The sequence below is a fragment of the Scyliorhinus canicula genome, chromosome 15, assembly GCF_902713615.1.
Source record: "Scyliorhinus canicula chromosome 15, sScyCan1.1, whole genome shotgun sequence".
Classification (NCBI taxonomy): Eukaryota; Metazoa; Chordata; class Chondrichthyes; order Carcharhiniformes; family Scyliorhinidae; genus Scyliorhinus; species Scyliorhinus canicula.
The window spans coordinates 32,179,774-32,196,879 of NC_052160.1; the positions used below are offsets into that span (position 1 = coordinate 32,179,774).

The 17,106-nt window shown below is 47.1% G+C and overlaps 1 protein-coding gene and 1 long non-coding RNA gene across 7 annotated transcripts in view; one reads left to right on the forward strand and one right to left on the reverse strand.

Moving 5' to 3' along the window:
• LOC119978634 overlaps window positions 1-13,978 on the reverse strand; it is a 78,716-nt gene extending 64,738 nt beyond the window's left edge. The window contains exon 1 of the long non-coding RNA XR_005463514.1: window positions 13,871-13,978. This is a non-coding gene — a long non-coding RNA (uncharacterized LOC119978634). The remainder of the gene's footprint in view (window positions 1-13,870) is intronic.
• The window catches only part of rgs11 (regulator of G protein signaling 11), a 161,050-nt gene that overhangs the window by 30,002 nt on the left and 113,942 nt on the right, over window positions 1-17,106 (forward strand). For all 6 annotated transcript variants that reach the window (XM_038820414.1, XM_038820416.1, XM_038820413.1 and 3 more), the window contains exon 3: window positions 4,320-4,370. In XM_038820414.1, the coding sequence (XP_038676342.1) occupies window positions 4,320-4,370 (51 nt within the window). The remainder of the gene's footprint in view (window positions 1-4,319; window positions 4,371-17,106) is intronic.

Below are 17,106 nucleotides of genomic sequence, written 5' to 3' on the forward strand. Positions count from 1 at the left end.
CCAAAGGGGAGTGGGTTCCGGCACCTGCAGGTTAGACATTTCATGAGAAGGGAGCTGGCTTTGTTCCCGAGGCTGCCGCCCCCAGTGCTACAGGATGTTTCTGTCCAAGGATGAGATAGGAGAGGGTAGGGTGTCAGACATATATGGGGAGTTGATGGAGAGAAGAAGAGCTTCCGTGGAGGAAGTAAGGTGAAGGTGGGAGGAGGAGCTGGGGGAGTTTAGACACTGGGGTATGGAGTGGGGCATTGCGGAAGGTGAATTCATCCTCATTGTGTGCGAGACTGAGTCTCATTCAGCTGAAGGTGGGTGTAGGGCACATATGACGGTGTCCAGGATGAGGCTTTTTTTTTGCAGGGGTGGAGGGTTAGTTTGGGCGATGTATACTGCCCATAATGTCTAAGATTCTGGGGCTGAAGATGGTTCTGAGCCCATGGCAATATTTGGAGTATCGGAGGAACCGGGAGTGAAGGAGGGGAGAGAGGCTGCCGTGTTGGCCTTTGCCTCTTTGATAGCCCGGAAAATCAGAAGGTTCTGGAAAACAAGCAAAAAAAGGCGGATATTGCTCAGGTGGCGGAACTCAGAGCCGCCTAGGGTGAGGGCTTAGGTGTGCAATTTGGCGGAGTTTCTGCACCTTGAGAAAATAAAGTTCACTATCAGGCAGTCGGACAAAGGGTTCTTCTCAATGTACAGGCTGTTCATGGACTTATTTAAGGAGGAGGGGGTTTGTTTTTCCTTCTGTTTGGGGTTTGTTTTGATAAGAGAAATGGGGGGTGTTGATTGGAGGGAGGAGATGGGCAATCTGGATATGATTATGGCTGTGTTTTGATGTTGTTGCTGCTTCTCTTTGGTTTGTATATACGTAAGGGCTGGTTTAGCTCAGTGGGCTAGACAGCTGGTTTGTGATGCATAACAAGGCCAGCAGCGCGGGTCCAATTCCCATACCAGCTTACCCGAACAGGCGCCGGAATGTGGGGACAAGGGGCTTTTCACAGTAACTTCATACTTGTGACAATAAAATATTATTATTATATTTTTGAAAATGCCTTCAATAAAAATATTTTTAGAAAAGATACAGTTACCCGCTGGGTCACTGTCTGTGCGGAGTCTGCACGTTATCCCTGTATCTGCATGGGTTTCCTCCGGGTGCTCCGGTTTCCTCCTACAGTCCAAATGCGTGCAGGTTACGTTTATTGGCCATGCTAAATTGCCCTTGGTGTCCAAAAAGGTTAGATGGGGTTATTGGGTTCCAGGGATAGGGTGGAAGTGAGGGCTTAAGTGGATCGATGGGCCGAATGGCCTCCTGCGTTGTGTGTTCTATGTTCTATGTACCAGTGCTCTTCTTGCCAGAGCGAAACAAGTACTTACCTCGGCAAAGATGAGAGAGCTCTGTGATTTGCAGCAGAGGCCACTTTCCTTGTGTCCGAGGTATAATAGAGTCATTGAATTTCAAAAAGTGGCCCTTCTGTGCCAGCCATTAAGCACCTATCATTTCGAAACCCATTCTCCAGCACTTTGCTACAGCATTTCAACTACTCCTTTAAATGCTTCTTCAATGTTGAAAGGGTTCCCGGCTCTGCCACCCTTTCAGGCAGTTCGAGATTCCCACCACCCTCTGGGAAGGCACCGCTGGGTAGATCAACATTCATTGCCCATTGCTAATTGCCCTCGACAAGATTGTGGTGAGCTGCCTACAATCAGTGGTTGCTGAGAGTGTTCATTTGCATTCCATGTGCCAGACATGCCCCGAATCCCATTCAGAAACTGTTGGATGTTATTAGCCCTTCGCCACGACAAGCGTTCTTCGAGATGCTTGTTATTGATTGGTTTACCTTCTGCAGATTGGAGTGATTATTCAGATTGGTTAAGTTTACCATAATGTCAGCTACCCTCTCCGTACAGTGTTTTGGGAATTCTATATCCCAAAGTCTAGTGTTTTGATCCATTTTTCATATATTTTTTGTCGGATAACCAACAAGGAGTAACCAGTGATGGTGGGAAGCCACCAAGCCCGCCCTGCCATAGAATCTAGCACTAAACCCCCGGGCACATAATTAATGAGGTTGTGGCCAGAAGATATGGCATGGTTTCCACTGGCTTCTACAGCGTGAAACATTCCCCAATCCTACCCTCGCCACGGGGCTTAGCCCCAGATGGTAGAATTCCTCCCTCAATAATTTACCCCTAATTTGTGGAGTTATGGAATGAACAGCCTGGAGTCCTCCCAACACTCATTGTAGATGGCCACAACAAATTGGCTGCATAAACCTATTGTCCGCCTGGATTCAGGAGTTGAGTGTTGGTTATATTCAGCATTATTGGCAATTCCAGTTGTTTTGCATGCTGCCCGTGTCAACTTCAGATTCGCATTGGTAAGTTAGAACATAGAACAGAACATAGAACAGTACAGCACAGAACAGGCCCTTCAGCCCTCGGTGTTGTGCCGAACATGTCCGAAACCAAGATCAAGCTATCCCGCTCCCTGTCATTGTGGTATGCTCCGTGTGCCTATCCAATAACCGCTTGAAAGTTCCTAAAGTGTCCGACTCCACTATTACAGCAGGCAGTCCATTCCACACCCTAACCACTCTCTGAGTAAAGAACCTACCTCGGACATCCCTCCTATATCTCCCACCCTGAATCTTATAGTTATGCCCCCTTGTAACAGCTACATCCACCCGAGGAAATAGCCTCTGAACATCCACTCTATCTATCCCCCACATTGTCTTATAAACCTCTATTAAGTCGCCTCTCATCCTCCTCCGCTCCAAAGAGAAAAGCCCTAGCTCCCTCAACCTTTCTTCATAAGACCTATCCTGCAAACCAGGCAGCATCCTGGTAAATCTCCTTTGCACCCTTTCCAATGCTTCCACATCCTTCCTATAATGAGGTGACTAGAACTGCACACAATACTCCAAATGTGGTCTCACCAGGGTCACGTACAGTTGCAGCATAACCCCATGGCTCTTAAACTCAAGCCCCCTGTTAATAAACGCTAACACACTATAAGCCTTCTTCATGGCTCTATCCACTTGAGTGGCAACCTTCAGAGATCTGTGGACATGAACCCCAAGATCTCTCTGTTCCTCCACATTCCTCAGAACCCTGTCGTTGACCCTGTAAAACAGGGTTAAACTCTGCCATTTTTCGGCCCAGCTCTGCATCCTATCAATGTCTCTTTGCAGCCTGCAACAGCCCTCCACCTCTTCCACTACTCCACCAATCTTGGTGTCATCAGAAAATTTACTGACCCACCCTTCAGCCCCCTCCTCCAAGTCATTGATAAAAATCACAAATAGCAGAGGACCCAGCACTGATCCCTGTGGTACATCGCTGGTAACTGGTCTCCAGTCTGAAAATTTTCCATCCACCACCACCCTCTGTCTTCTATGTGATAGCCATTACTTATCCAATTGGCCAAATTTCCCTCTATCCCACACCTCCTTACTTTCGTCATCAGCCGACCATGGGGAACTTTATCAACCGCCTTACTAAAATGCATGTATACGACATCAACTGCTCTACCTTCATCTACACACTTAGTTACCTCCTCAAAGAATTCAATCAAATTTGTGAGGCAAGACTTACCCTTCACGAATCCGTCTTGACTATCCCGGATTAAGCTGCATCTTTCCAAATGGTCATAAATCCTATCCTTCAGGACCTTTTCCATTAACTTACTGACCACCGAAGTAAGACTAACCGGTCTATAATTACCAGGGTCATTCCTATTCCCTTTCTTGAAAAGAGGAACAACATTCGCCACTCTCCAGTCCTCTGGCACTATCCCCGTGGACAGTGAGGACACAAAGATCAAAGCCAAAGGCTCTGCAATCTCATCCCTTGACTCCCAAATAATTCTTGGATATATCCCATCTGGCCCAGGGGACTTGTCGACCCTAAAGTTTTTCAAAATTGCTACGCCATTTTTCGGCCCAGCTGTGCATCCTATCAATGTCTCTTTTCAGCCTACAACAGCCCTCCACCTCATCCACTACTCCACCAATCTTGGTGTCATCAGCAAATTTACTGACCCACCCTTTGGCTGGTAAATAGTATTAATAACAGTTAGGTAATGCTCCAGGAATGTCAGTGTAAGTAAAAAAAAATTACTTTTTGTAACGCTAAGATTTTTAAAATGCACATGAAGTAAAAAGTTTAATGTATTAAAAAATAATTGTATTGAAATGAACTGATCAAGAATATGTGCCATCATATCTATAGATTATAAATAACATTTCAATAACTTGGGAGAATTAATCTACTTTTCGTAATTCTTAATGTTTACTGTGAAAATATTTCATTCAGTTCTTTTTTTCCAGGTACTGATATTGTTGAATGGCTTCTTCAAAACCTGTCTATATCTGAAGAAGGTAAGGGAATTTGCTTTTCTGAATCTGATTCTTTTTGAAAGATTGAACCGGAATTTGTTTCTTTAGGTTAAATGGTGGCCCAATCTCTAGACTCCCCCCCCCCCCCCCACTTCCTCCCCCACAATACGACCCGCGAAAGCCCCAACTCCTTGGACCCCACCCTCCTCCGCACACCACCACAGCAGGGCACCCAGGCCCGAGAAAGATACACCAAACAATGGACAATAATCTTTAACGAATGTAATGTCAATCCCCATATCAATAACAACGATCCCATCCTCCCACCAAACCCCCAAACATTAGCCCGCATGTTCACATAAACAAATGACAAAGAGGAATCAGGAATCACCCACAGTCACCATTAACACATACATTTTCCCCTCCCCCCAACCCTCCTAGCCCCCAACCCCCCTAATGTTCGATGTGATCCAATTCTCAAAAGTGCATAATGAATAAAGCCTATGAATTGTAGAACCCGTCCATCCTTCCCCTCAATTCACATTTGACCTTTTCAAGCATCAAGAATTCCAGCAGATCCCCCCCCCGCCATGCCAGGCATAGGGTGGAGAGGTTGATCTTCACCCTAACAGGATCCGCCTTTGGGCGATCAACAAGGCGAAGGCTACAACATCGGCCTCGCCGCCCGTTTCCAACCCCGGCTAGTCCAACACCCCGAATATGGCCTCCCGAGGGCCCGGGTCCAGTTACACGTGCTCCACTTTATGGAGATTACCCTAAACACCTCCTTCCAGTAATCCTCCAGCTTTGGACAGGACCAAAACATATGAACGTGGTTTGTGCCCCCCCCCACCCCAACACGGTCGATAGATCGCGCCTGTTAGCTTTTCCATGAAGCATTATAAGCAGATCATATTCCTCTAAAGTATCAGGCAGCTGAGTTTTATAGTATTTTCAGTAAGTATAGAGATAAAGTTGTCCTCATTTTCTTTCTTCATCCCCTTCTGTAATTACTAGCAACTTGTGACATTGCCTATTGGCCATGAATTTCCTCAGGTTTAGTTTTTGCACCTCCATAACTTTGCTGGAAGCAGTTCCCACAAAATGATGGCTGGAAGTCCAGAAGCGGAAAAGGCATCACAGCAGGAATGTTACTGGGCAAGTAATCAAGCCAATGCCCTGGGAACCATTTGAACCACAAACCATGACAGCTGGTGGAGTTATAATTCAATTAACGAATAAACCTGGAATTGAAAGCGAGTGTCTGTAGTGATAACCATGAAAGTATCATTGATTCTCATAAAATCCCATCTGGTTCATTATGAAATGAAATGAAAATCGCTTATTGCCTCGAGTAGGCTTCAAATGAAGTTACTGTGAAAAGCCCCTAGTCACCACATTCCGGCGCCTGTTCGGGGAAGCTGGTACTAATGCCCTTTTGGAAAAGAAATCTGCCAACCTTTATCTGGACTGGCCTACATGTGACTCCAGATCCACTGCAATGTGGTTGATTCTTAACTGCCCTCTGATATTGCCCAACAAACCTCTCAGCCATTACGGATGGGAAACAACTGCTGGCAATGCCAGTGATGCCTACCTCTTATGGAAGAATGTATTTTAAAAAGTCAGGGTTGGCACATTGCTAAATTCACCATGAGGCAGAGTTAACATAGCACACTATAATTTGGAATCAAGTTGCTTTGAAGTTTGCCTCTGTGGTGACTAGAGCCAAATTGTAATGTTGATAAAATATTACAATGGAAAAACTTAAAGCACATTGGTGATCAAAATGCCTTGTAAACCTCCTGCAGAAAGCTGACAGTTGCTGCAAATGATATAGAGTGGTTCGGCTCGACTTGAATTCTAACCTTTCTTACTGTGCGGGTGATTGTATTTAACTGGAGCAATCAATCATTTGGAGGCTGACAGAGTGAATTTTAAGAAATTAGTGTCTCCGGATTCTGCAATTTTCTTGAATATATCTGGGGTTGTTCACATATAAGAGATACTGGGAGTTATAATGAGTCAGATATTTCTGATTTTTAAAAAATTCATTTTACGGGATGTGGGCATTTCCGGCTAGGTTAGTATTTATTGCCCATTATTAGTTACCCTTCAGAAGGTGGTGGTGAGCTGCCTTCTTGAACGGCTGCAGTCCCTGAGGTGTAGGTACACCCACAGTGTTGTGAGGGAGGGAGTTCCAGGATTTTGTCCCAGCGACAGTGAAGGAATGACGATATAGAATCATAGAATTTACCATGCAGAAGGAGGCCATTCGGCCCTTCAAGTCTGCACCGGCCCTTGGAAAGAGCACCCGACTTAAACCCACGCCTCCACCCTATCCCAGTAACACCACCTAATCTTTTGGACACGAGGGGAAATTTTAGAATTGCCAGTCCACCAAACATGCGCATCTTTGGACTATGGGAAGAAACCGGAGCACCCAGAGGGAACCCATGCAGACATGAGGAGAAAGTCCAGACTCCACGCAGACAGTTGCCCGAGGCCAGAATTGAACCTGGGTCCCTGGAGCTGTGAGACAACAGTGCTAACCACTGTGTCACCAAGCCAAGTCAGGGAGAATTGATACATTAATACGGCAATATAGCAGTTGCATGCTGTTATTTTGCCAGCAAGAGTCAGCCCAATATTTTTGAATCTTCTAATTGCTTGCAGAAATGTGCACTTACAATAATTTTATTAGGTGAACAAGGTTATGTTTTAGTCTGATCATTCATTTGAATCAAATGGTAAAAGTGCAACATCAGGAGGAAATGCGCACTTTTTCAAATTCAGTTATGGGATGTAGGCATCGTTGGCTCAGTCAGCATTCATTGCCCATTCCTAATTGCCCTCGACAAGGTGGTGGCGAGTTGTCGTCTTGAACCGCTGTAGTCCATGTGGTCGAGGTACAACCACGGTGCTATTAGGGAGGGAGGGAGGTCAAGGATTTTGACCAGATGGTCCAATTGGACATTTATAACACTGCTCCTGCAAATGTTCTACACAGCATGGAAAATTAGCCAAGATGTCCAGCATTTTAGCAATCCAGCTAGCCTGGGAATGGCGATGAAGTGGGATTGGCTGTGAGTTACAATACAGGCAGCAGAGCTGTAAATGAGCATTTGGAGGTGGGGAGTGATGAGAATCAGGAAAGCTTTTGGAATAGTTGAGTTTTGGAAGGAACAATTTCAGCAGTGCATGGTTAGAGTGGAGTGGCATTACAGCACTGGGAAGTAATTAGCTCTTGCGATGGAGATCACAATGTTGGAGTCAAATAGGATGCAGAGGTTGGGAATGGTGTGTTTCAATCCGAGGCCAACTATGGCTTCGCTACTCCTTCACTGGCTATAAAGTGGCATCTCACTATAGGCTGGGAATCAGACCTGGGAGTGAGTTCAGCTACTCTCCAGTTGAGTCCCCTTATTACCATTTTTAAGTAGTAGTTGTGTCCTCTTTTCAGGTCTCTTATATCCTTGACTCCTTCTCGTCACCAATTACCCATCAAGAACCAAGGGGGAACCATTATCCAGGGGTGCATTGCAATACACCTTAAAGAGGATCGCCAGAATAACAGTGGAGTACTACATAATACTACAGTGCGTTGGGGCCTCAGCTTGGAAGATGCTGAGGAGATGCCGCAAGCATCAGCAGCAGTAGGAGCTTGCTGCCTTTTGTCCACCATCAGCCAATAGGCTCATTAGTGAAGCTTCAGTTTACAGTTTCCCTGTTCCATTAAATAAAAATAAAGGAACATAAGAAATAGGAGCTGGGGTAGGCCATTTTGCACCTTGCTCCTGCTCAGTCATTCATTAAGAGCATGGCTACAAAGGAAACAAAAGGAATGAAACCAGGCCAACCACCTGGCATTGATCTAGGCACCGGAAACAAAATGGGAAACCCAGCCCTGTCGACTCTGCAAAGTCCTTTCTAACATCTGGGGGCTTGTGCCAAAGTTGGGAGAGCTGTCTCACAGGCTAGTCACGCAACAGCCTGACATAGTCACATTGAACTCACAGACGATGCCCCAGATACCACTATCACCATTCCTGAGTATGTCTTATCCCACTAGTAGGACAGAACCCACAGAGGTGGTGGCACAGTGGTATAGAGTCGGGAGGGAGTTGCTCTGAGAATCCTCAACATTGACTCTGGCCCCCATGAAGTCTCATAGTCAAACATGGGCAAGGGTTATGGGAATAGGGTGGAGGTGTTAACCTTGGGTAGGGTGCTCTTTCCAGGAGCTGCTGCAGACTCGATGGGCTGAATGGCCTCCTTCTACACTGTAAAATTCTATGAAACGTCCTACTGATTACCGCGTGCCCCCCAGCTGATGAATCATTTTGGACACCTCTTGGATGAAGTACTGAGGGTTTCAAGGGTGCAAAATATACTCTGGGTGGGCTTCAATGTCCAATAGTAGCTCGGTAGTACCACCATAGATCTAGCTGGCTAGGTCCTAAAGGTCATAGCTGCTAGATTGGGAATGCGGCAAGTGGTGAGGGAACCAACAAGCCTGCTGCAGATGTATCTCTCCATGACAGTATTGGTAGGAGTGACCACTACCACAGTCCATGTGGAGATGAAGTCTCGACTTCACATTGAGGATACCCTCCATCATGTGTGTGGCACTATCACGGTGCTAAATGGAATTGACTTCAAACCGATCTAGCAACTCAAGACTGGGCGTCGATGAGGTGCTACAGGCCATCTGCATCTGCAGAATTGTATTCAACCACAATCTGTAACCTCATGGCCTGCATTACCACCAAGCCAGGGGATCAACCCTGGTCCAACGAAGAGTGCAGGAGAGTGTGCCAGAAGCAACACCAGGCATACCTAAAATTAGGTGTCAACCTGGTGAAGCAACAACACAGGAATACTTGCATGCGAAATAGCGTAAGCAGCAAGCAACAGACAGAGCTAATTGAGCCCGCAACCAATGGATCAGATCTAAGCTCTGCAGTCCTGCCACATCTAGCCATGAATGGTAGTGGACAATTAAGCAACTCATTTGAGGAGGAGGCTCCACAAATATCCCCATCCTCAATGGTGGAGGAGCCCAGCACATCATTGCAAAAAATAAGGTTGAAGTATTCGCAACAATCTTCAGCTAGAAGTGTCAAGTGGATGATCTTTCTCGGCCTCCTCTGGAGGTCCCCAGCATCACAGATGTCAGTCTTCAGCCAATTCAGTTCACCCCACGTGATATCAAGAAATGGCTGAAGGCACTGGATACTGCAAAGGCTATGGGCCCTGACAATATTCCGACAACAGTGCTGAAGACTGTGCCAAGCTGTTCATGTACAGCTACAGCACTAACATCTATCCGCAACCCAAAAACTTCCTAGGTATGTCCCGTACTTAAGAAACAGAACAAATCCAATACAGCCATTTATTATCCCATCAGTGTACTCTCGATCATCAGTTAAGTGATGGAAAGGGTCATCAACAGTGCTTCAAGTGACAGTTACTTCGCAATAACCTGCTCGGTTGACACTCAGTTTGGGTTCTGCAAGGGAAACTCAGCTCCTGATCTCTTTCATTGTGACCTTGGTTCAAACATGGTGAAAAGAGCTGAATGCCAGAGGTGAGGTGAGAGTGACTGCCCTTGACATCAAGGCAGCATTTGACCGAGTATGGGATCAAGGAGCCCCAGCTAAACTGGAGTCAAAGGGAATCAGGGGGAAAACTCTCCACTGGTTCAAGTCATACCTGGCACAAAGGAAGATGGATGTGGTGGTTGGGGGTCAATCATCTCAGCTCCAGGAGCAAAACTGCAGGAGTTCCTCACACTAGTATCCTTGGCCCAACCATCTTCAGCTGCTTCATCAGTGACCTTCCTTCCTTCATAAGATCGGAAGTAGGGATGTTCACTTATAATTGTACAGTGTTCAGTACCATTCACGACTCTTCAGCTACTGAAGCAGTCCGTGTCCAAATGCAGCCAGACCTGGACAATATCAATGCTTGGGCTGACAAGTGCCAAGTAACATTCGGGCCACATATGTGCCAGGCAATAACCATCTCCTATAAGAGATGATCTAACCATCACCTCTTGACATTGAATGGCATTACCATCGCTGAATCTCCCACAATCAACATCCTGGTGCACCAGACACTGAGCTGGACCAGCCATATAAATAATGTGGCTGCCAGAGCAGGTCAAAGGCTTATGAATCCTGCGACAAGGAACTCACCTGTTGACCCTCCCCCAAAGCCTATCCACCATTTACAAGGCACAAGTCAGGAGTGTAATGCAATCGTCTCCACTTGCCTGGATGAGTGCAGCTCCAACAACATTCAAGGAACTTGACACCATGCAGGACAAATAAGCCTGATTGCTACCCCTTCCGCAAACAAATTCAATCCCTCCACCACTTATGAATAATGGCAGCTATGTGTACCATCTACAAGATGCACTATAGGAACTCACCACAGTTCCTTAGGCAGCACCTTCAAAACTCAGGAACACTATTTTCTAGAAGACAAGAACAGCAAATTCCTGGGAACATGGCCACCTTGAAGTTCTCCAAGCCACTCACCTCCCTGACTTGCTGTTCCTTCACTATAGCTGGGAAAAATCCTGGAATTCTCTCTCTAACAGCATAGTGGGTGTACCTGCATCTCAGGGACTGCAGTGGTTCAAGATGGCAACTCACCACTACCTTCTGAAGGGCAACTAGGGATGGGCAATAAATGCTAGTGTAGCCATGGACACCCACATCCATACATTTTTTTTTACAAAATCTGATTGTGGCTTTAATTCCACTTTTCTACCTGCCCCCTATAAATATGACTCCCTTAAGATCAAATATCTTTCTGACTCAGTTTTGAATATATTACATGACCCTGCCTTCACTGTTCTCTGCAGTGGAGAATTTCAAAGACAAATGACTCTCTTGAGAGAAGAAATTCTCTCTCAGTTCTCTCTTACCCGAGAGACCCATTAATTTGAAACTGTGCCCCTAGTTCTAGATTCCCCCACAACACATCGTCACAGCATCTACCTTTTCAAGCCCCCTCGCATATGTGTTACAATTATATATTCTCGTTCTTTAGTGGATGCTTGGCTCCCAGTCAAGAAGACATAATGTGGCTTGGCTGAGAGCACCAAAATCCATTAGACTGTTGAAACACCTGAGCCAAAGGAAAATATTGTTTGATTGAGAGCTCTGGCACTCTGATCTATGCAGTCAATTTCACAATGTTTATTTACAGAAGGTAAGGTTTCAAATACTTGTGGTTTCAGCTATTGAAACTTTAAATGATCGGGATGATTGACACTTTTATTGCCTTACAGTAAAAAGCAGTTTTCTAAATAAGAAAATGCAGAGTTATCAATGAATTTCATAGAAACATAGAAACATTCAAAATAGCAGCAGGGAGGGCCATTTGGTCCTTTGAGTCTGCTCTGCCATTCCTTATGATCATGGCTAATCATTCTTTTTATTAAAGCTTTCTTTACACATCCTACTGTCTCTATCAGGTTCACTTTTTCTGTACAACGTAAAGTGCGTGAATGGGCATGTAAGTGTCATAGTTTGGCATGGGGAGCATGAGGGGCCATAAGGGGAGGTGGGGTCATGAGGTAGCATGGCTAGGGCATGACTAGTGTTTGGGGAGGCAAGAGCGTGTGAGGGGTGAAGGCTGGAAGACTTTTCTATTGTTTTAACAGGGATGAAGCCCTGCAGCAACAAGGCAAGTGATTTCAACAGTCTGTCCTGGCACCTGAAAGCCCATGTGGCTGACTCCGAACTTCTACCGGATTGGCTCGCCTGACTCCAGCCCACACCTGCAACCCCTCCCCCAACAAAGTGAAAATCCCGACCTTGCAAGTACTTTCTCCCTTGGTAGGAGAGCAGGGTCGGGAAATTTCCTGACTCCCGCTCCCCATCTCGAAGATGAAAATCCAGGCCAAAGTCTCCCAATTCCCAGAAAGGTGTTGAAAGTGGCTGGTTGCAAACCCATCTGTTTATTTATAGGATGAAAGATAGTTGTGGTTAAAGATAGTAAATTAGAAGTTCTACTAGGATGCAGAATGTGTTTCACATTGCCATGGAGCAGAGGAAGCTACTTTTGAGATCAGGTTACAAACTTCCCCACAATCAGTGAATATTCACAGATAGACACCAGGGGTTTTGTGTAGTCTGTAGAGAGAAAAGGCTTTGTGGTTTTGTGATCTACCCCAGCCAGATGCAGGAGGGAGATGGTCTCTAATCGAAGAAATGTATCCTGCATCCATCTGTCATGTATCGTAAAATATAGGCTTTCTATATTGTTGGCCGGAATGTGGCGACTAGGGGCTTTTCACAGTAACTTCACTGAAGCCTACTTGTGACAATAAGCGATTATTATTATTATTAAATGCCTCTGAAAATCTGTGAGCCAGTCCAAAGTGAACTATGAATGTAAGAAAAAATGTTTCGGATGGCCGTAAGCTCCTGGAGTTGGGATGACCTGTGTGTCAGATCCAGAATATTTTGCCTTTGCACACTTGTGCTCAGCCTGTAGGTTTCCTGTCACCCACCTTCATTTTCTCAGAGACAGAAGATGCCGCAGAATTGGCATTCATAAAGCCTAACAGTGTAACATCTGAACATTGTGTTTAACCAGGACCTTTGGCCTTGTATAATGTTTGGAATCTTCTCCGAGCCTCTTCACCTCAAAAGCCTTCTTCATTTATGGAGCCGTATTTGCATCCTAATGGCAAACTAAGTATTGATTTGTTTCTCTACATGAGTAATTATCCTAATGAATCAAGCTGGCAATGTTTGAATATTTTATGGCATAGCAGCAGTGGGTTAATCTTTCAGGCAAACTGAGTATTAAATTTGTCCCAGAGTGCTGTGCCCTATTTATCTAGAGTGCAGCAAATAGTCTGCCACAATTTGTGGCCTGATTAGGCTGCTGATTATAAAGTGGAGATTAACTGTCCATTATGATATAGAAATATTATAGTCCGTTCCTGGAGAAAATTCTCCAGAAGTGATTGTTGGTGGCTTTCCGTGTTTGCTTTCATTGGGCCAAGGGTGAAACAGGAATCAATGTGAGTTCTTCTCCCTCAAGAGGCAGGACAGAGTACCCATCCCGAGGAAGATTAATTAGTGAGCAATGCTTTATTTTGTTAGACCAGGTGCTAATTAGGATTTCAGTCACCAACCTGGCGGGCCCACCTGCCCCTTTGGGCATCATGGTAGCACAAGTGGATAGCACTGTGGCTTCACAGTGCCAGGGTCCCAGGTTCGATACCCCGCTGGGTCACTCTCTGTGCGGAGTCTGCACGTTCTCCCCATGTCTGCGTGGGTTTCCTCCGGGTTCTTCGGTTTCCTCCCACAGTCCAAAGATGTGCAGGTTAAGTGGATTTGCCATGATAAATTGCCCTTGGTGACCAAAAAGGTTAGGAAGGGTTATTGGGTTACGGGGATAGGGTGGAAGTGAGGGTTTAAGTGGGTCGGTGCAGACTTGATGGGTCGAATGACCTCCTTCTGAACTCTATGTTCTATGACTCGACAAATAAACCAAGATAAATTTAAACTTACCTGTTGGTAACTGCTTCTGGCTCCAGTCCAGTTTTTTGCTGGGTAGGCTTGGTGAGAAACAAAGTGTCATTTCCCAATTAGGCTTTCGGGACAAACAGTTCAGTCAGGTCATGATGAGTTAAGGATAATGACGTGGCCACAGTTGGGGAGATTAAAAATGCCTGTCTGCCTAATTCCCACTAGGCAGCAAGGATTAAATCGGTCCAACAAGCTCAGAGGATTCTTATTCGAGTGAGGCAAATTTGTAACCACTTTTAAACTTACACTCCCCTCCCACCTGGGGAGACATTGTAGTCCCGCTGAAGTACATGTCATTTTAATTGGCCTGCCTCAATCGGCGGATGTTGGGGGAAGACACATAAAATCCTGGCCAATATTTCCTTTTTTACAAAACACCCTTGGGAGGGTTGGAGAGGAATTTTCCAGAATTTCATTCTCCACTTTGCCATAAGACCATAAAACAGGGGATGGGACAATTGGGCGCGGCCGTTTTGGCGCGGCCGTTTGGGCGCAGACGACAGAAATTCTTGTATTCAGAAAACTATTGTATTTGTTGTTGAAACATTCAATTTACTATTTTGAACTGTCAGTTGTGTCAATTTCAGCGGCCGGCTCACTTTGATCCGGAGAGGGAAGCTGCTCTCTCACTGAAGCAATCAGCCAGCCGCTGAAATTGACACTGCCCACTGCTCTCTCCCTCCAATCCAACTTTTAAGTTTTAATGTTTCTGATTGGAGGGAGAGAGCAGCCGGCAGTGTCAATTTCAGCGGCCGGCTGATTGTTTCAGTGAGAGAGCAGCTTCCCTCTCCGGATCAAAGTGAGCTGGCCGCTGAAATTGACACTGCCCACTGCTCTCTCCCTCCAATCAGAAACATTAAAACTTAAAGTTGGATTGGAGGGAGAGAGCAGTGGGCAGTGTCAATTTCAGCGGCCGGCTGATTGTTTCAGTGAGAGAGCAGCTTCCCTCTCCGGATCAAAGTGAGCTGGCCGCTGAAATTGACACTGCCCACTGCTCTCTCCCTCCAATCAGAAACATTAAAACTTAAAAGTTGGATTGGAGGGAGAGAGCAGTGGGCAGTGTCAATTTCAGCGGCCGGCTCACTTTGATCCGGAGAGGGAAGCTGCTCTCTCACTGAAACAATCAGCCGGCCGCTGAAATTGACACTGCCGAGGGGGGGAGAAGAGGGGGGGCGGGTGTTGGGGGGGAGAAGAGGGGGGGCGGGTGTTGGGGGGGAGAAGAGGGGGGGCGGGTGTTGGGGGGGAGAAGAGGGGGGCGGGTGTTGGGGGGGAGAAGAGGGGGGCGGGTGTTGGGGGGGGAGAGGAGGGGGGCGGGTGTTGGGGGGGAGAGGAGGGGGGCGGGTGTTGGGGGGGAGAGGAGGGGGGCGGGTGTTGGGGGGAGAGGAGGGGGCGGGTGTTGGGGGGAGAGGAGGGGGGCGGGTGTTGGGGGGAGAGGAGGGGGGCGGGTGTTGGGGGGGGGAGAGGAGGGGGGCGGGTGTTGGGGGGGGAGAGGAGGGGGGCGGGTGGTGGGGGGGGAGAGGAGGGGGGCGGGTGTTGGGGGGAGAGGAGGGGGGCGGGTGTTGGGGGGGAGAGGAGGGGGGCAGGTGTTGGGGGGGAGAGGAGGGGGGCGGGTGTGGGGGAGACCCCCCTGGGGGTGTGGGGGAGAGAGGGTGGACCTGCGGGTGTTGGGGGAGAGGGGAGGGCCCTGCGGGTGTTGGGGGAGAGAGGGGGGCCCTGCGGGTGTTGGGGGACGGGGAAGAGAGGGGGGGGGGAGGGGGCGAGCCGGAGGGTGTGGGGAGGGGGCGAGCCGGAGGATGTGGGGGGAGAGGGGTCTAGTTGGAGGATTTGGGGGGAGAGGGGGCAAGCCGGAGGAAAAAAAAAGAAATTGACACTGCCGGCTGCTCTCTCCCTCCAATCAGAAACATTAAAACTTAAAAGTTGGATTGGAGGGAGAGAGCAGCGGGCAGTGTCAATTTCAGCGGCCGGCTGATTTCAGTGAGAGCAGCTTCCCTCTCCGGATCAAAGTGAGCCGGCCGCTGAAATTTTAATTGGATCCACGATGGGGGTTTTAAATTTATTTAAAAATCTATGCTAGCGCTTCCCATTGTGAGTCTACGGGGGTCTGACCTCTCCCCCCGCCCCCCCGTAGACTCACAATGGGAAGCGCATGCATAGATTTTTAAATAAATTTAAAACACCCATCATGGATATCCGCGGCTCGGATACATCGCGGGTGGCTGTCTTGGACCCCAACACCCGCGTTATAAAGGGGGACTACTGTATCATGTATGAGTAAGAACACTGGTTTTTAAACAAAATGTAACAAAGTTTGTGCGACTACTAAATTTGATGAACACACCTCCCTCATGTTGACGCCAAAACGTCCGGTGCCAAAACAGCCGGCGCCCAAATGGCTGCGCCAAAACGTACCTAACCCCATAAAACATAGGGGTAGAATTAGGCCACTCAGCCCATCGAGCCTGCCTTCAATCATGGCTGATATTTTTCTCATCCCCATTCTCCTGCCTTCTCCCCATAATCTCTGATCCCCTTATTAATCAATAACATATCTATCTCTGTCTTAAAGACACTCAGTGATTTGGCCTCCACAGCCATCTGCGGTAAAGAGTTCCACAGATTCACCACCCTCCAGCTGAAGAAATTCCTCCTCATCTCTGTTTTAAAGGATTGTGCATTTAGTCTGAGATGGTGTCCTCTGGTTTTAGTTTTTCCTACAAGTGGAAACATCCTCTCCATGTCCACTCTATCCAGGCCTCGCAGTATCCTGTAAGTTTCAATAAGATCCCCTCTCATCCTTCTAAACTCCAACTCAGAGTCCTCAACCGTTTCTCATACAACAAGCTCTTCATTCCAGGGATCATGCTTGTGAACCTCCTCTGGACCCTTTCCAAGGCCAGCACATCCTTCCTTAGATACAGGGCCCAAAACTTCTCACGATAATAATCACTGCTTTACGAATTGAAATTCAGGATGCTCATGTCCACAATCTTCCGATATGCTTTTCGTACACGAGGAGGATTTCAGCAGACAAGAAGGATTTCAGCAGACGAGGAGGATTCCAACTGACCAGAGGATTTCAAATGCTGCACTCCTCTGAAAAAGGGAGAGGGATTGATGGACAGCACGGTGGCCCAGTGGTTAACACTGCTGCCTCACAATGCCAGGAACCCGGGTTCTATTCCAACCTTTGGTGACTGTCTCAGTGGAGTTTGCACGTT